General features: G+C 38.4%; 1 protein-coding gene across 2 annotated transcripts in view; it reads left to right on the top strand.

Annotated features, from left to right (window-relative positions):
* PREX2 (phosphatidylinositol-3,4,5-trisphosphate dependent Rac exchange factor 2) overlaps window positions 1-18136 on the top strand; it is a 302207-nt gene that overhangs the window by 201157 nt on the left and 82914 nt on the right. For both annotated transcript variants that reach the window (XM_086336651.1, XM_086336652.1), the window contains exons 31-33: window positions 1013-1054; window positions 6286-6503; window positions 13883-13985. In XM_086336651.1, coding sequence (XP_086192777.1) covers window positions 1013-1054; window positions 6286-6503; window positions 13883-13985 — 363 coding nt within the window. The remainder of the gene's footprint in view (window positions 1-1012; window positions 1055-6285; window positions 6504-13882; window positions 13986-18136) is intronic.

Raw genomic sequence — 18136 nt, 5'->3', positions numbered from 1 at the left:
TATATCATGATCAGTCGCTCAGTCATGTCCAACTCCTTACAAGCCCATGGACTGCAGCACACCAGGCTTCCCTGTCCATCACCAACTCCCAGAGCTTGCTCAAATTCATGTGCATCAAGTCGGTGATGCCATCCAACCATCTCATCCTCTCTCGTCCCCTCCTCCTGCTGCCTTCAATCTTTCCCAGCATCAGGGTCTTTTCCAATGAGTCAGTTCTTCACATCAGGTGGCCAAAATACTGGAGCTTCAGCTTCAGCAACAGTCCTTCCAATGAGTATTCAGGACTGATTTCCTTTAGGATGGACAGGTTGGATCTCCTTGCAGGCCAAGGGACTCTCAAGAGTCTTCTCCAATACCTCAGTTCAAAAGCATCAATTCTTCAGTGCTCAGCTGTACTATATTATATATATTCTTTATATACTGTATGGAAAGTGGAAGTGTTGGTCACTCAGTCACGTCCGACTCTTTGTGACCCCATGGACTGTAGCATTCTAGGCTCTTCTGTCCATGGAATTCTCCATACAAGAATATTAGAGTGGATTGTCATTCCCTTCTCCAGAGGATCTTCCCAACCCAGGGATTGAACCTGGGGCCTCCTGCATTGCAAGCAGATTCTTTACCATTGAGTCACCAGAGAAGCTCGAAATATTGTATATATAATCTTTAAAAGTTTAAAAATTTTAAAAAATGCTATTTGACATTTACTGGTCAAGACCATAATAGCTGTAGGCATTTACAGAACATCATGCAAGCTAATGATGACCTACAAAGATAGCAAGATTTGAATGATGTTTCAAGGCTCATATAATTCAGATATGGAAACGATTTTAGGGTCTTGAGCAATAGGTAGAATATATGAAGGTAGATAGGCAAAAATAGCTTGTCAAATGAATGGGATTTTTATTATATTTATATAATGAGTTTGTGCTTATTTTTTACTATACAACTAAAATATAATGTTAGTTGCAGAAAAAGACTGAACAACTGACTGGTATATTTTCTTTCTCTGCAGAGGTAAAGTGTAGGATACTCCTGGCTCTTCTTGAATATTCAGGTAAGAGTTTGCATTATTTTTACTGTTTGAAATTATTACAGTCCACTACCTTAGGTGTCTTATGATATGAAGGGAGTGGCTTCACCTGTTTACAAAATAGATGGAAATATGATCCCTACCTTCTCTAAAGCCTTGCAGAGATTAAAAAAATACTTCTATAGTATTTTATGATAAAGTCATAAAACATGCCTATTTCCAATTACAACTAAATGGCTGAAATGGCTGAAAGCGTATATAAATGTATATTTATACAAAATATGATTTAACAGGAGAAAGGAGCCAGGTTTTGGTAAAGTTCCTTGTACAAATAAGTTTTATTGTGAACCTGTGTCTAATTTTTGTTTATAGTAAGTATGTAGATGGTTCTGATTCAAGGAGAAACAGATTGTACTTTGATGGGAGGAATCACAATCAGAAATTGGTTTGGAAGGGCATGGACACAGAGAGGGGAAGACTTTGTGACTACTTTACAATCTACCACACTTGGAGAATTTAAATTATAATGAATGGAGGAGCCAACTTAAACAAGAGAGCCTTTTTTTTTTTTTCCTTCTGATGATTGGTTTTTGCCTTGCTTTTTGATTGAGTAATAATAATAACAAAAGTATGTCATATTTTTTGAACTTTAATAATAACAGCAGAGTTGATGTATCTCATTTTTATGGATTTCACTGTGTTCTCACAGCTACTCTGTGAGAACATTATTGTTGTTTCCACAGTTTTAAAGGTGAAGAAATCTGCATTCAAGCAGATGAATCATAACTAGGACATGTAGTAAGTCACCACATATTTTGGGGCATCCAGAAGATTAGGCATAAAGATGCCTTATTGGGTGAATTAATAAATAGTAGGTGGCAGTTTTGGAATTGAGACTTAGATCTGCCAGTTCCAGAAGTGGTTTTGTAATGTGTTGCTTTATTTATTAATATTCAGATGGGTGTTCTTACTTTGATTTAAATTTTGTCTTTTCCTATCATAATTCTCTTTTTTTTGTTTACTTAATTTCCTGACTCTTTTTTCCTTATTACATTTGAATGTTACCAAACAGACAAATTACTCCATGTTGTTGGCCACAAAATTATGCTTTTCACTTTAAAAGGGCAGGCTGTATCTGCTAAACATTATTCTTAATTGCCTTTTATTTCTGTCTTCTTCTTTCTCTAATCTCTTCTTTTTATTTTGCTTTCTTTTCCCTACAACTTCAGAGGGATTACTTGTGTGTCTAGAAACCTTCTCATTCTTTTTAGATCAGCAAGCTTAAGATGAAACTTGAGCTTTTTAAATAGCCTAGACTAAATGAAGTGTTAATGTTTTTAAACATGTTTGTAGAAGATGAATTTAAGTAGGTTCTCAAATACTGAAATGAAACAAATGGATAGGTAATAATCCGTTTGTTTTGAGTGTGTTCTCACTATATGGGAATTCTTAGTTGGCAAAAAATAATAAGCTGTCCCACACACGCGCAAACAAGACAGAATTCTTTGCTTTTCTTCTTTTACTAGAAGCTGGGAGCAGCCCTTGTGATTCCTGCTGTAGTTCTTACTGATGAAAATGATGAATGAGAATAGCTTTGGTAAAGGATGGACACTTGAATTTTGAACAGCTGCATAATTAAAAGGAGAAGACCTATATGCTTTTCAGTTCTGTTATTGGGTTTCTTTCTTTATCATGGCATTCCTTCTCTAGTCAGTAATAAACTGAGCACCCATGTGCCAGGTACCACATTAGATGTTAGGAGAGGAAAAGAATCTTGATAATATCACGTCCGATTTCACCTTGCTACGTGCTTTAAATGTTTTTATTGCATTTATCTTTTTTTTGAAATCTATTACTTTAAGAACATAGAGCCTCCACTCAGCTCCATTTTCTTTTTTAATTTATTTTAATTTCTATTGGAGTATGGTTGCTTTCTCTGATGCTGGGAAAGATGGAGGGCAGAAGGAAAAGAGGGCGTCAGAGGATGAGATGGCTGGAAGGCATCACCTATGCAATGGACATGAACTTGGGCAAACTCCAGGAGATGGTGAGGGACAGGGAGGACTGTAGTGCTGCAGTCCATGGGGTCGCAAGGAGTCAGACACAACTGGGCAACTGAACAGCAGCAACATCGTTGCTTTACAGTGTGTGTTAGTTTCTGCTGTGCAGCAAAGTGACTCACTTACACATATACATATATTCCTTCCTTTTTAGATTTCCTTCCTATTTAGGCCATCACAGAGCACTGAGTAGAGTTCCCTGTGCTCTACAGTAGGTTCTCATTAGTTATCTATTTTATGCATAGTAGTGTATATATGTCAAGCCCAATCTCCAGCCCCTTCCTGCCTTGGTGTTCGTATGTTTGCTCTCTACACCTGAAAAATGGTACAGATGAACCTATTTTCAAAGCAGAAATACATAGAGAACAAACATATTCCATTTATCTTTATCACAGATCCAAGAAGTAGGAGTAGCTCCTATTTTAAAAATAGGAATCTAATACCTAGAATCATACACTTTAAAAATGGTGGAGTGGGTAGTTGAAAGCAGATTATCTGCCTTTGAAGTCCCTGGGCATAAATCACACGATATGCCAACTCCCCCTGGCACTGATGCTGATTGTCCCTTGGGAAACAAGCATGTAAGCAAACTCTCACAGTGCTAGGTCATTACTCTCCAGCAGGGGGAGACACTCCCAGGCCTGAGGTGGGGCAGAGAAAAGTATACCAGCTTCCTGAAGGAGAGGGGACATTTCACAAGGGGAGGTAATATTTCAGTATTTCAGTAAGTTGACTCTTGAAGAACGATTTCACGTTTGCTGAGTGGAGAGGGAAGAGGGGTGTCCCACAGCCAGAGGGCCCATGAACCAAGAATAACCCTTTTAAGTCAGACTGCTGCTGCTGCTAAGTTGCTTCAGTCATGTCCGACTCTGTGCAACCCCATAGACGGCAGCCCACCAGGCTCCCCCGTCCCTGAGATTCTCCAGGTAAGAACACTGGAGTGGGTTGCCATTTCCTTCTCCAATGCATAAAAGTGAAAAGTGAAAGTGAAGCTGCTCAGTCATTTCTGACTCCTAGCAACGTCATGGACTGCAGCCTACCAGGCTCCTCCATCCATGGGATTTTCCAGGCAAGAGTACAGGAGTGGGGTGCCATTGCCTTCTCTGTTGCTACTGCTGCTGCTGCTGCGTCACTTCAGTTGTGTCTGACTCTGTGCGACCCCATAGACGACAGCCCACCAGGCTCCCCTGTCCCTGGGATTCTCAAGGCAAGAACAATGGAGTGGGTTCCCATTTCCTTCTCCAATGCATGAAAGTGAAAAGTGAAAGTGAAGTCGCTCAATCGTGTCCGACTCTTAGTGACCCCATGGACTGTAGCCCACCAGGCTCCTCCATCCATGGAATTTTTCAGGCAAGAGTACTGGAGTGGGGTGCCATTGCCTTCTCCAGCCTTCTCTGTTAAGTCAGACTAAATTGTTATTTCAAGAAGCCAGAGAATGAATGCATACATTTTCAATTCACTTAATTCAGTTGTTAGTCACTCTGCTGATTCATTATTTTCATTCAGTAAGTATTTGTTGAATATCTACACACTGTTAGAAATTATGTACAACAGAACAGGTGTTTTGCTTTTTTCTTAGTTGAAACTGGGCAAAACTGTTTCCCAGTTTTCCCATTTTATAATGACATGTAAAACACTCTTTTCCATCTATTAGAATGGGGCACATGATATTTAATACTTAAGGGAAATGTCTAACATATGTTGTTGTCAACAGATTGAACCATATGGAATTGCCATATTCAATTATGTTGACCTACCAAAGCAGCAAGTTCATAGAGTTCAACCTAATCAATAAATATTTTTATTATATAATTAACTATTTTTCATATTTAATCTTGTTTCTAATAAAATTTTCAAGAGTAGTCTTTACTAACAGTGAAACTGAGTAACAAGCAGCAATTATGTGCACCTGTGCTTTCAGTTCAGTTCAGTTCAGTCGCTCAGTCGTGTCGGACTCTTTGCGACCCCATGAATCGCAATGCCAGGCCTCCCTATCTATCACCAGCTCCCGGAGTTCACTCAAACTCATGTCCATCGAGTCAGTGATGCCATCCAGCCATCTCATCCTCTGTCGTCCCCTTCTCCTCCTGCCCCCAATCCCTCCCCTATGCGTTGGTAGTTATTAAAAGCAGGTGTTTCATGTCTTTGGTTAAACACTTAAAAAAATATGCTTTTTCATCAATAAAGCAAGAAGAACTCACTGCTGAATAAAGGCAGCATGTTTATGTTATACAGTAATTATTGAGAGTGCTTCTTCATTTCAGAAGTTTGCAAGCCCTCAACATGTTCAGAGTACATTTGGGAATATGTTGATTTTTCACCTGTGTTGTTTTTCTAGTACAAGTACTTTTTCAGTGTACAGAGGGTGTGGCTTGGTGTTTATGTTGCTATGTAGTTTGCATACACCCTGTGTCTCAGAGGAGTGAACCCTTTGGGACTGAGTTCTCGGGGCACGGCTGCTTTCCATTTGAGAAACCTGAGGTCCAGAACTGGCAGTTCACAGGGTCAACATACCTTCAAAGGAGGTCAGGCGAAAATCCAGTTAATTGCAGAATAAGTATGCTAGTAAAAGTCGATTTATATTAAAACTGTAAATATCTAATTATGTCCAAAAATATAGGGATTTCTGAACTGGACCTATTGATAGCTTGTGAAATTGAATAGGTGACTTCAGGAGATTCAGATTTGTTTATTGTTTCAAGTAGTCAGACATCAGTACTCTTTCCCCATGTATATTTTATATTAGTATTTGAATAGGCCTAGTAGATAATTTTTTTAAATTTAGTATTAATAATATTTTGCCAGCACAAACTGAAAAATTGGGCTTTGAATTTCCTTTAGGGAAAGTGTCACACAACAGTGCATATTATGTTCTATTACTAAAAAAAAAAAAAATGTGAATAAACCTTATTTTATTTCCTTGGAGTTTATAAAGCAATTTAGTGATTGGAAAATCAAGTCACAATATCAAGTAAGAAAAAGATCTTAATGTTTCTAACATTTTTTGGTGTTCCATGTTTTGTAAAAAGGATACTTACTGAAAAGTATGTGCTCATGAATAGAGCTTGAATTCACATTTTCCCATGGTGTGAGTTTAGAGAGAGTGAAATAACAGTGAATGCAGATGCTTAATGAACTGGTTTTATTCAACTATGACATTTTGCAAAACCATCTTTATGTTCTCCTGCATCACAGATAGCGAGACTCAGCTCCGAAGAGACATGGTTTTCTGCCAGAGCCTGGTGGCCACCGTCTGTGCCTTCTCCGAGCAGCTCATGGCGGCCTTAAACCAGATGTTTGACAACAGCAAAGAAAACGAGATGGAAACATGGGAGGCCAGCAGAAGGTGGCTGGACCAAATAGCAAATGCAGGAGTTCTTTTTCACTTTCAGTCCCTTCTATCACCAAACTTGGTAAGGAATCACAGTGCCTCCCCTGGCTGGGCCAAATGTAACATACATTGGGACCTAGTCCCAGTAAAAAGTGGTTGTTCATTACTATCCTTCCCTAAAGAATCTGCCTGCGATGCAGGAGACCCTAGTTCCATTCCTGGGTCAGGAAAACCCTCTGAAGTAGGGAATGGCAACCCATTCTAGTAATTTTGCCTAGAGAATTCCATGGACAGAGGAGCCTAGTGGGCTACAGTCCATGGGGTCACAAAGAGTCAGACATGACTGAGTGACTAGCAATTCATTATTATATCTGCAGCCATCCAGCTCTTTTAAAAAGGTGTATTTTTCCATGGGCAAATATACTTTTAATAAGTAGGTCGAAGGTATTTCTTCTTTCCTAATTTTTATTTATTCTCAGTGGCTGCTAAAAGCTGAGAAAGCCTCCATCTGTTACTAATTCCTGTATCCCTAAGCACCGGCTGAGAAAGGTCAGCAGAGGAAAGAGGGTTTGTCTGTATTGGTTGCTTCTTTCCAGTACAGAAGAAAGAGTCTGCCATGATACCCCGAGCTCCCCCTGAGGTCAATGTTCTGGAAGATGCTCTTAGAAGAGCTCTAATGACTTGCATGCCATACTGTCTGACAACCTGGTTAAAATTTGCATGTGTCAAATGGTTTTATTTCCTTCCTTTGTGTGCGTGTTTGTCCTGTTAAATCTAAGAACATTGCCTTAATTACTGTAAAATATTGTGTGTTTATGCATCAATGGTCCACAGCAGAGATGAAGAAAGCATCTCAAAAATATTTGAGGAGACTGCGGTGAACTTAGAGCTTTTTCACACATACTTCCTGTGGCTCTGATAGTTGTCATGATGTGTCAAGGCAAATATGTTCATGTTATTTAAACCAAAGGCGCATGTTATATATAATTGTGATTTAAACATGAGGTTCTATTTGTCTTTTAAAGTACACATAGTAAATATAGCTTCCAAGTAACATGGTTGAGTTTTTAAATGAATAGATATGAGTTTGCACATCCAAATAATGTTTTTCTTCAGTGGTATTGAGGATAGGGTAATAGCTATACTAGGTCATAAAAAGTTCTGGAATGATAAGATAAGGACATTCATTGAATAAAATTCAATGAAACAGAGTTACATTCTTTTATAAAGACTTTATACACTCCATATGTGTGATTAACTTCTTATTAGGTTGCTAATATAACCAAATAGAAAAGATTTAATTAAAGAAAAATTTTAAAATGTTATTGTTCAGTTGCTCAGTTGTGTCCAACTCTTTGAGACCCCATGGACTGCAGCATGAAAGGCTTTCCTGACTTTCACCAACTCCTGGAGCTTCCTCAAACTCATGTTCATTGAGTCGGTGATGCCATCCAACCATCTCATCCTCTTTCATCCCCTTCTCCTCCTGTCTTCAATCTTCCCCAGCATCAGGGTCTTTTCTAATGAGTCAGCTCTTCACATCAGGTGGCCAAAGTATTGGAGCTTCAACTTCAGCATCAGTCCTTCCAATGAATATTCAGGACTGATTTCCTTTAGGATGGACTGGATGGATCTCCTTGCAGTCCAAGGGACTCTCAAGAGTCTTCTCCAACACCACAGTTCAAAAACATCAATTCTTCAGTGCTCAGCTTTCTTTGTAGTCCAACTCTCACATCCATACATGACTACTGGAAAAACCATAGCTTTGACTAGACGGAGCTTTGTTGGCAAAGGAATGTCTCTGCATTTTAATATGCTGTCTCGATTGTCATAGCTTTTCTTCCAAGCGTGTCTTCTAATTTCATGGCTGCAGTCACCATTTGCAGTGATTCTGGAGCACAAGGAAATATAAAGTCTGTCTCTGTTTCCACTGTTTCCCTATCTATTTGCCATGAAGTGATGGGACCAGAAGCCATGATCTTAGTTTTCTGAATGTTGAGCTTTGAGCCAACTTTTTCACTCTCCTTTTTCACTTTCATCAAGAGGCTCTTCAGTTCCTCTTCACTTTCTGCAATAAGCATGGTGTCTTCTGCATATCTGAGGTTATTGATATTTCTCCCTGCAATCTTGATTCCAGCTTGTGCTTCATCCATCCTGGCATTTCGCATGATGTACTCTGCATATAAATTAAATAACCAGGGTGACAATATACAGCCTTGATGTACTTCTTTCCCAATTTTAAACCAGTCCATTGTTCCATGTCCATTTCTAACTGTTGCTTCTTGACCTGCATACAGTTTCTCAGGAGGCAGGTAAGGTGGTCTGGTATTCCCATTTCTTTCAGTTTTCCAGTTTGTTGTGATCCACACAAAGGCTTTCACGTAGTCAATGAAGTGGAAGTAGATGTTTTTCTGGAATTCTCTTGCTTTTTCTATGATCCAGTGGATGTTGGCAATCTGATTCCTCTGCCTTTTCTAAATCCAGCTTGAACATCTGGAAGTTCTTGGTTCATATACTATTGAAGCCTGGCTTGGAGAATTTTGAGCATTACTTCGCTAGCATGTGAGATGAGTGCAATTGTGTGATAGTTTGAGCATTCTTTGGCATTGTCTTTCTTTGGGATTGGAATGAAACCTGACCTTTTCCAGTCCTGTGGCCGCTGCTGAGTTTTCCAAATTTGCTGACATATTGACTGTGACACTTTAACAACATCATCTTTTAGGACTTCAGATAGCTCAGCTAGAATTCCATCACCTCCACTAGCTTTGTTTGTAGTGATGCTTCTGAAGGTCCACTTGACTTTGCACCCCAGGATGTCTGGCTCTAGTTGAGTGATCAGACCATCATGGTTATTTGGGTGATTAATATCTTTTTCTATGGTTCTTCTGTGTATTCTTGCCACCTCTTCTTGATATCTTCTGCTTCTATTAGGCCCATACCCTTTTTGTCTTTTATTGTGCCCGTCTTTGCATGAAAAGTTCCCTCTTGAAAAGATCTCTAGTCTTTCCCATTCTATTGTTTTCTTCAATTCTTTGCACTGATTACTTTGGAAGACTTTCCTATTTCTCCTTGATATTATTTGGAACTCTGCTTTCAGATGGGTATCTTTCTTTTTCTCCTTTGCCTTTTGCTTCTCTTCTTTTTCTCAGTTATTTGTAAGTCCTCCTCAGACAATCATTTTGCCTTGTTGTATTTCTTTTTCTTGGGAATGGTCTTGATCACCGCCTCCTATACGATGTCATGAACCTCTGTCCATAGTGCTTCAGACACTAACTTGAAGCTATTCGTCACCTCCAATGTAAAATCATAACCAATTTGATTTAGGTCATACCTGAGTGGCCTAGTTGTTTTCCCTACTTTCTTCAATTTAAGTCTGAATTTGGCAGTAAGGAGTTCATGATCTGAGCCACAGTTAGCTCCTATAGTTTGCTGACATATAGAGCAATGGCACCCCACTCCAGTACTCTTGCCTGGAAAATCCCATGGATAGAGGAGCCTGGTAGGCTGCAGTCCATGGGGTCACTGAGGGTAGGACACGACTGAGCGGCTTCACTTTCACTTTTCACTGTCATGCATTGGAGAAGAAAATGGTAACCCACTCCAGTGTTCTTGCCTGGAGAATCCTAGGGACAGGGGAGCCTGGTGAGCTGCCATCTATGGGGTTGCACAGAGTCGGACACAACTGAAGCGACTTAGCAGCAGCAGCAGCAGAGCTTCTCCATTTTTGACTGCAAAGAATATAATCAATCTGATTTCAGTATTGATCTTCTGGTGATGTCCATGTGTAGAGTTGCCTCTTGTGTTGTTGGAAGAGAGTGTTTGCTATGACCAGTGCGTTCTCTTGGCAAAACTTTGTTAGCCTTTGCCCTGCATCATTTTTTACTCAAGGCCAAACTTATCTGTAACTCCAGGTATCTCTTGACTTCCTGCTTTTTCATTCCACTCCCCTATGATGAAAAGGACATCTTCTTTTGGTGTTAGTTCTAGAAGGTCTTGTAGGTCTTCATAGAACCATTCAGCTTCAGCTTCTTCAGCGTTACTGCTTGAGGCATAGACTTGGATTACTGTGATATTGAATGATTTGCCTTGGAAATGAACAGAGATCATTTTGTCTTTTTTGAGATTGCACCCAAATACTGCATTTTAGATTCTTTTGTTGGCTATGAGGGCTACTCTATTTCTTCTAAGGGAGAAGAAGTAATTTTTCATTATTATCATTTAATCATTATTTCATTCCTATAGCATATTTTCACCTCTTGTGAAAAGTGTTTTAAGACAAAATAAATATTAATTTCTCCTTGCCTATCAAATAAAAATTACATAAGATCAGTTGCCCACTTCTTAATACATGGTAGGCATTAAGTGTTTGTTGAATGAATTAAGTAGCTAATGAGGCTTCATTTATATTCTCTTCTTACTTAATACCTGCCATTGGCCTGTTATGTGCTGGTACTTTTATTTGAAAGTAAACCTACAAAGGAATGGGGAAAAAAAACTTGTAATCCATGCATCTAGTAACTGGCTTACATCCAGATTATATAAAGAATCCTTTAAAACTAAAGAATAAGAAGGCAACTCAATTAACAAGCAGGCAGAGAGGATTTGAATGGACATTTTTCCAAAGACAGTATAAATGGCGCATGAAAAGATGATCAACATCTTTAGCCACTGGGGACATGCAGATCAAAACTGCATAAGATACTGTGTCACAGAGATGTGGATGAATGTAATCCAAAAGACAAAGATAGGCACAGGCGTTGGCGGGGATGTAGAGAAATTAAAACCCTCATACACTGTTGAAGAGAATGTAAAAGAGAGCAGTCATTTTGGAAAACATTTTGGCAGTTCCTCCAAATGTTAAGCATGGGATTTCCATATGACCCAGAAATTCTACTCATAAGTAATATCCAAGAGAAATGAAAACATATTCTAACAAAAACATGTACACAAATGTTCCTAGAAAAATTAGTCATAATAGCTAAAATGTGAAAACAATCCAATTGTCCAAAAACTGAATGATGAGTTGGGGTATATCCACACAATAGACTATTATTAAGCAATAAAAAGGAGTGAGCTACTGATACATGCTACTACATGGATAAACCTTGAAAATATTGTAAGAGAAATAAACCAGTATTATTTGATTACATTATTGTGAAATAATACAAAAGGCAAATTTTAGAGACTGAGAGTAGGCTAGTCATTTCCTGGAGCTAAGGATTGGGGGAAGGTATACGGAGGTTCAATTCTTGTGGGAAAAATATTCTAAAATCAGATGATGGTGACAGTTACACAGCTCTGTATATATACTAAAAGCCCTTGAGCTGTACACTTAAAATGGGTGAAATTTATGACATGTGAGTTGTACTGGTGTCTGATAACCCTCAAGTTGGGCTTCCCTGATGGTGCAGTGATGATGAATCCGCCTACCAGTGCAGGAGACGCAAGTTCGATCCTTGAGTCAGGAAAATCTCCTGGAGGAGAAAATGGCAACCCACTCCAATATTCTTGCCTGGGAAATCTCATGGACAGAAGAGCCAGGCAGGCTACAGTCCATGAGGCCACAAAAGAGTCAGACCTGACTTAGCAACTAAACAACAACAACAATCCTCAAGTTAATTTTTTAAAATTGATTTAAAAAATCCAAAGGTTTTTTAAAAAAGTCTAGGAAACCCATAATCTTTCTATCTCTGTAACAAGAGCATAAAAGTCTCCTAGGACTGTGAAGGGCTCCCGGGGAGCTGCAGTCATTGGCAGTCTATGTGTCTCTGGGTGCTGCGCGCAGTCCTAGGTCCTTGGGTATGACTTTAACCACATCTACGTATTACAATGCCTGTTTGGGACATTTCTTCCTGTGTGTGTATATATTCCTGTTAACTGGAAAAATGCTCATTCTTTAGTCCTGTCCCTACAATTTCAGATTTATAGCATTTTGCTACCCTCCAACGGACTTTAAAAAGTAAGAATCTCATAAACCTTTATCCAGCATTGAGTGTGTACCATCCATTATATTAAGTACCTAACTGAGGTACAAAGTGATGATGCTCTTAACCTTTTGTTACCCATGCTGTCCTTCTTTGGGGTCTGGGGCTGCCTTCATGTTTTTTTTCCCCACACAATAGAAATTCTTTACCATCTCCACCCTCTACTTATGCTGCCCCCAAAATATGGTTATAAGCTACAGCAAATTTTAAAAATGAGGACATAGCATGTTAAAATTATTGTTTAAAAGGACCATTGATTTTCTTAAGGAAATACATTTACCTTTGAAAAAAAAGATGTGTATGATAAAGTTAATTATTCTTTCATGAGGAAATTAGTACAAGACTTTGATACTACACTGATCTGCTAATAGGATGCCCAGAACCCAGTACTAAAAGATGATGATGCTGAGATATGCAATTACTTGTTACTAAGTCTGGGTCTTACCTACCTCAACTGTAAAATATAGGAATGAAATGAAAGATTAAAACAAATCAGATTTCATATTCACAACATTCTAGATTGAAAGTGTTGAAGTGTTAGTCTCTCAGATCAGATCAGTCACTCAGTCGTGTCCAACTCTTTGCGACCCCATGAATCACAGCACGCCAGGCCTCCCTGTCCATCACCAACTCCCGGAGTTCACTCAGACTCACGTCCATCGAGTCAGTGATGCCATCCAGCCATCTCATCCTCTGTCGTCCCCTTCTCCTCCTGCCCCCAATCCCTCCCAGCAATTCTTTGTGACCCCATGAACTATAGCCCACCAGGTTCCTCTGTCCATGGAATTCTCCAGGTAAGAATACTGGAGTGGGTTGCCATTCCCTTATCCAGGGGATCTTCCTGACCCAGGGATTGAATATTGGTCTCTTGGGTTGCAGGTAGATTCTTTACCTTCTGAGCCAACAGGGAAGATTAAGTCCTCATAAAGGCAAGTGAAAATGATTCTTGTCCCCAGGCTCTTTGGAAGAAAAATCATCACATACATGCAAATTGATTTTATCACAGTTTTCCTAAATTGCAAATTGAATAATGCATAGGTTATCTTATTGTAAAATACAATGACCATTATGTACTGTGGCTTTTTAAGAAAACAGTATTTTTACTTTTCAGCTGTTACATTTATAAGATTATAGAGATATGGAGGCAAATAAGGTGTTTGTGTGTACACATTTGTCTGTAACTAATAGATAAAATCAGTATAACTAGAATCTAGCTACAAAATAGACTGAAAAATTATTCAGAATCATGTAGACAGTAGAGGAAAAGACAAACATGAAGCTACAAGAGAAACTTGTAAATCTGAGGATTAGTTCATTTCATTTTAGGCAGTAAGTTCTTAGGTATGTTGATAATGTGGTTTGTATGTAAATAAAACACAAGTGAAGCTAGTTTTGGTCTGGGGATGTTGTGTTATGTTATGTTATGCTCTGTCTCAAACAATCCAACCGTATCATGTATTGTTTTTCTTCTCTCTAGACAGATGAACAAGCCATGCTAGAAGACACACTGGTTGCACTGTTTGATTTGGAAAAGGTTTCTTTTTACTTTAAACCATCAGAAGAGGAACCACTGGTTGCAAGTAGGTAGTTAAATATTTCATATGTGTTTTATAAGATTTATTTTGTTATCAAACAATATATGGCAAAACTTGGATATGAATATATTTGATATGAAGATTAAGTTATATATAAAATATTATTTTTAATGTAAAATAATAAAACCAACTGGGGAAGTGATAGAAAGTATATATACATTAAATCTACACCTAATTTTATATTTATGTTTTTATCTCTTAGTTTGACCTCTAAAACTTTTTTGGAGTGTGTGCAGCAAATTTTGTGCTACTCAAGATTGTCTTTTCTTTCTTTTTTGTTATTGTGATAAAATATACATACCATTCGGAGAAGGCAATGGCACCCCACTCCAGTACTCTTGCCTGGAAAATCCCATGGACAGAGGAGCCTGGTAGGCTGCAGTCCGTGGGGTCGAGAAGAGTCAGACACTTACTGAGGAACTTCACTTTCACTTTTCACTTTCCTGCATTGGAGAAGGAAATGGCAACCCACTCCAGTGTTCTTGCCTGGAGAATCCCAGGGATGGGGGAGCCTGGTGGGCTTCCGTCTATGGGGTCACACAGAGTTGGACACGACTGAAGCGACTTAGCAGTAGCAGCAGCATACATACCATTAAATTTACCATTTAATCAGTTTCAATGTACAATTCAGTTTATTCAAAATGTTGTGCAACCATTTCCACCATCCGTCTGCATAGCTTCTTCATCCTCCCAAACAGAAACTCCATATGCATTAAATAGTAATTATCTTCCTCCCTTTCTCCAGTCCCTGCTAACCTTGATTCTACTTTCTGTCTCTGAATTTTATAAATGGGTTGATAGAACATTTGTCCTTTCTGCTGTTTTTTTTTTCATGTCAATATTTTTTAATAAAAGAACTGCCCTAATATTTCCAGCTATGTAGATAATCTCTGAGGCATCCAAAGCTTTTGCTCTAACATGTAACAATTATATAGCAGAAATGACTGTATTGGGTTTCCACAGCTCCTCTTCAAATGATCCTGTAAAGAATGTGTTAGCAGGCAATATACTGGAGCATTTAGAACCAGTAATACACAGAGACCTAAGTTATGCTCACATTGTATAACATTTAGATCAAATCAGTTGAGAAAGGCATTATAATTGTTTGATCTGACAATAATTGATAAAATTTATAATTTAATTCTGAAGTAGTAGATACATATTTTACATTTTTGCTAGCTTAAAAGTACAAATCAAAGGTTATTTTATCCATGTCAAAAATTTTAATGTGTACAAATATAATCATATTAACTATTTTGATTCACTTATTCATCCTGTACAGTTTTCAAGATGGCAAAACTTTTTCCTGTCTTGTTCATTGTTGTATCTCCAGTACCCAAGAGAGTGCTTGGAACAAAAAGGACAATGTTTTTTTTCAAGGAGATGAATGAACAAATGTCAATTCAGTTTATAGAGTGCAGCAGGCAGAAAGGTTTTATGGTTATAAAAGTAGAAGGAAAAACAAACTTGTGCATAATGAAGAAAAAAATTTCGACAGAACTTGGTTGTATCTAATGTTGCAAAGAAGTTATGAAATTCAATTGAAAGATTGAAATGTATCCCTTTCATTTAGCAATTTGCCATTGTTAAGCCTAACGGCATTGTTTTTAGAAATCTACATTCAGAGAAATAGTTCTTTAGTTTCTGCAAGTTATCATCATTTATATACCACTTCAACATTGTCACATATAGGTTTAAAATGTGTCTATCGGGCCAAGAAATCTTTTAGCAGTTTGTTATTTTTCTGGTTCTTGTCTATCTGTAAGTGTAAGGATCCTATGAATTATGGTAGAAGCTCTGTATCTTCAGAACTTGGAAAGGTTTTTATTTATTTTCACATTTCCAATATCTAGTACAATAAATAGGGACTCAATAAATATTCATTTAATTTGTTATCCAGGAATGATAATCATTTATCAAAAATTTCTAAAATGCCTACTATGGCAAAGCACATTTCCAGGTGCTGGGTAGAGTAGAGGACTAAGCAGACAGAGATAAATATTACAGGAAATAAAAGTTAATTTGATAATAAATTAGGAGATAATAATATGACTGCATGAAGGGACATAGAAAAGAACAAAGAGGGAAAATAAAGGGGCAGGTGAAAGGTTGCCTGTGAATAACGTGCTAGGGAGGGAAGCATTCTAAGACGGAGGGTGAAGACCAGAAACAAGTCATACAGACAGAGTTATCTCTCAGGAATTGGTTCCAGGAACCTCTCAGATACCAAAATCCACGGATGCTCAAGTATTGAATAAAATGGTGTAGTGTTTGCAGGTAACCTACGCACATTCTCCTGTATACTTTAAATTATCTCTAGATCACTTAGAATACCAATATATTAATAAGTGCTCTGATGTAAATACCAGTGTAAATGGTCAAAATGTTGCTGCTGCTGCTAAGTCGCTTCAGTTGTGTCCAACTCTGTGCAACCCCATAGACGGCAGCCCAACAGGGTCCCCCGTCCCTGGGATTCTCCAGGCAAGAATACTGAGTGGGTTGCCGTTTCCTTGTCCAATGCATGAAAGTGAAAAGTGTAAGAGAAGTCACTCAGTCGTGGCTGACTCTTAGCGACCCCATGGACTGCAGCCTACCAGGCTCCTCCATCCATGGGATTTTCCAGGCAAGAGTACTGGCATGGGTTGCCCTTGCCTTCTCTGCAAAATGTTGCTGATCAGAAGCAAATTCAAATTTGCTTTTTGGAGCTTTCTGAAATTTTTTTTTTGGACATGCAGTTGGTCGAATCTGTGAATGCAGAACCCGTGAATGTATTTCTGCATCTGTGAATGTAGAAATTCAGTAAAGGGCCTACTTTATTTGCGAGAAGGGTGTTCCAGGTCCACTGAAACAATGAGAACAAAGACCCCAAGGTGGGAGCATGTGTGACACATTCTGGGGATAGGAGGGAGGGCTGTGTGGCTGGAGCAAAGTCAGAGAGGGGAAAGGAGAAGGGGCTGAGGACAAAGAGGAGGCCACATCTTTGAATGAGCTTTGCCTTTGTCATTGAGCCACTGAGCAGGGGAATGGCACATACTAAATAAAGACAGCCTGTGCTGCTGTGCTGCTGCTGAGTGGACCTTACCAGGCAAGGGCAGAAGCAGAGAGACCACTTAGGAAGGCCTTGCAGTGACCCAGGTGAGAGATGATGGTGACTTGACCTTGAGGGTAGCTGTGGAGATGGGAAGTGGTTCATCCTGTATGTATTCAATTATGAGGGCAGAGAGAATAGAATCTTATTAAAGTTTCATCTCCACTGATAAATGAGAGAGCACAAAAACATGAATTACAATGTTAGGGATTTAGGCTGTATTCTGGCGGGTGTTTGGTAAAGGGGATTATTTGATAAGGATAATATTATTTGGGCAAATTGTACAGTCTTCTGTGGGCAGATATAGAATATATTTTCATTTACTTGAATAATGTAGGAATAATTTCACTACAAGGCAGAGAAACTCTATTTTCACAATATAACCTGATACTTTTTCTTTTAAATTTTGCCTGAGGAACCATGACCTCAAAGGAGCATGTTGTCCATGATTCAAATATGACATTACTGGTGAATGGTCTGTTGAGTAAACTGGAGATGAACCAGTATTTTAAGCTTGATAGAATATTTACTGTACAGCCGTTATGAGAGATTTAACTTTGGCATATTGAAATACATACTAAATATTAAAAGTAATTGAGACCATGTACATAATATTTTGACATTATATAAATAACATTATAAATGTAGACACAATAAACACAAAAATTGTGCTATATTGTGTGGCAGTACATTTTTATATATTTCCCTTGAAGCATAATCTCAACTTTTGAAGTTAGTTCCCCAGTGACAAGTCAGTTCCAAGGCTATGATACTAGGTATTCTAAGCAAATTTAAACTGTTATGATAGTATAGTTATTATTTTGAGTTGTTTTAAGAAAGAAGAGAATTATTTATACCCAAGTGTCATCACATCATATTGAAATAGTGTAAGAAAACTAGAACTTTTTTATTAACTGCATGTGATTTAATCTTTCTGTAAGCCTAGAAGCAGAGGGGTCAGATTGACTAATTTGCATCACTGTGATGAAGACTAGTTGGCTGAGTGTCTATAAGGGAAGGACTGAGTCCAGAGGGTTGGAAGCATGAA

The sequence above is a fragment of the Bos grunniens genome, chromosome 14 (assembly GCF_055505025.1).
Source record: "Bos grunniens cultivar Pamir isolate PY7600 chromosome 14, Bosgru_T2T1.0, whole genome shotgun sequence".
NCBI classification, from domain to species: domain Eukaryota; kingdom Metazoa; phylum Chordata; class Mammalia; order Artiodactyla; family Bovidae; genus Bos; species Bos grunniens.
The sequence above is the reverse complement of the archived record's forward strand: the minus strand, read 5'-3'. Positions and strand labels throughout refer to the sequence as shown.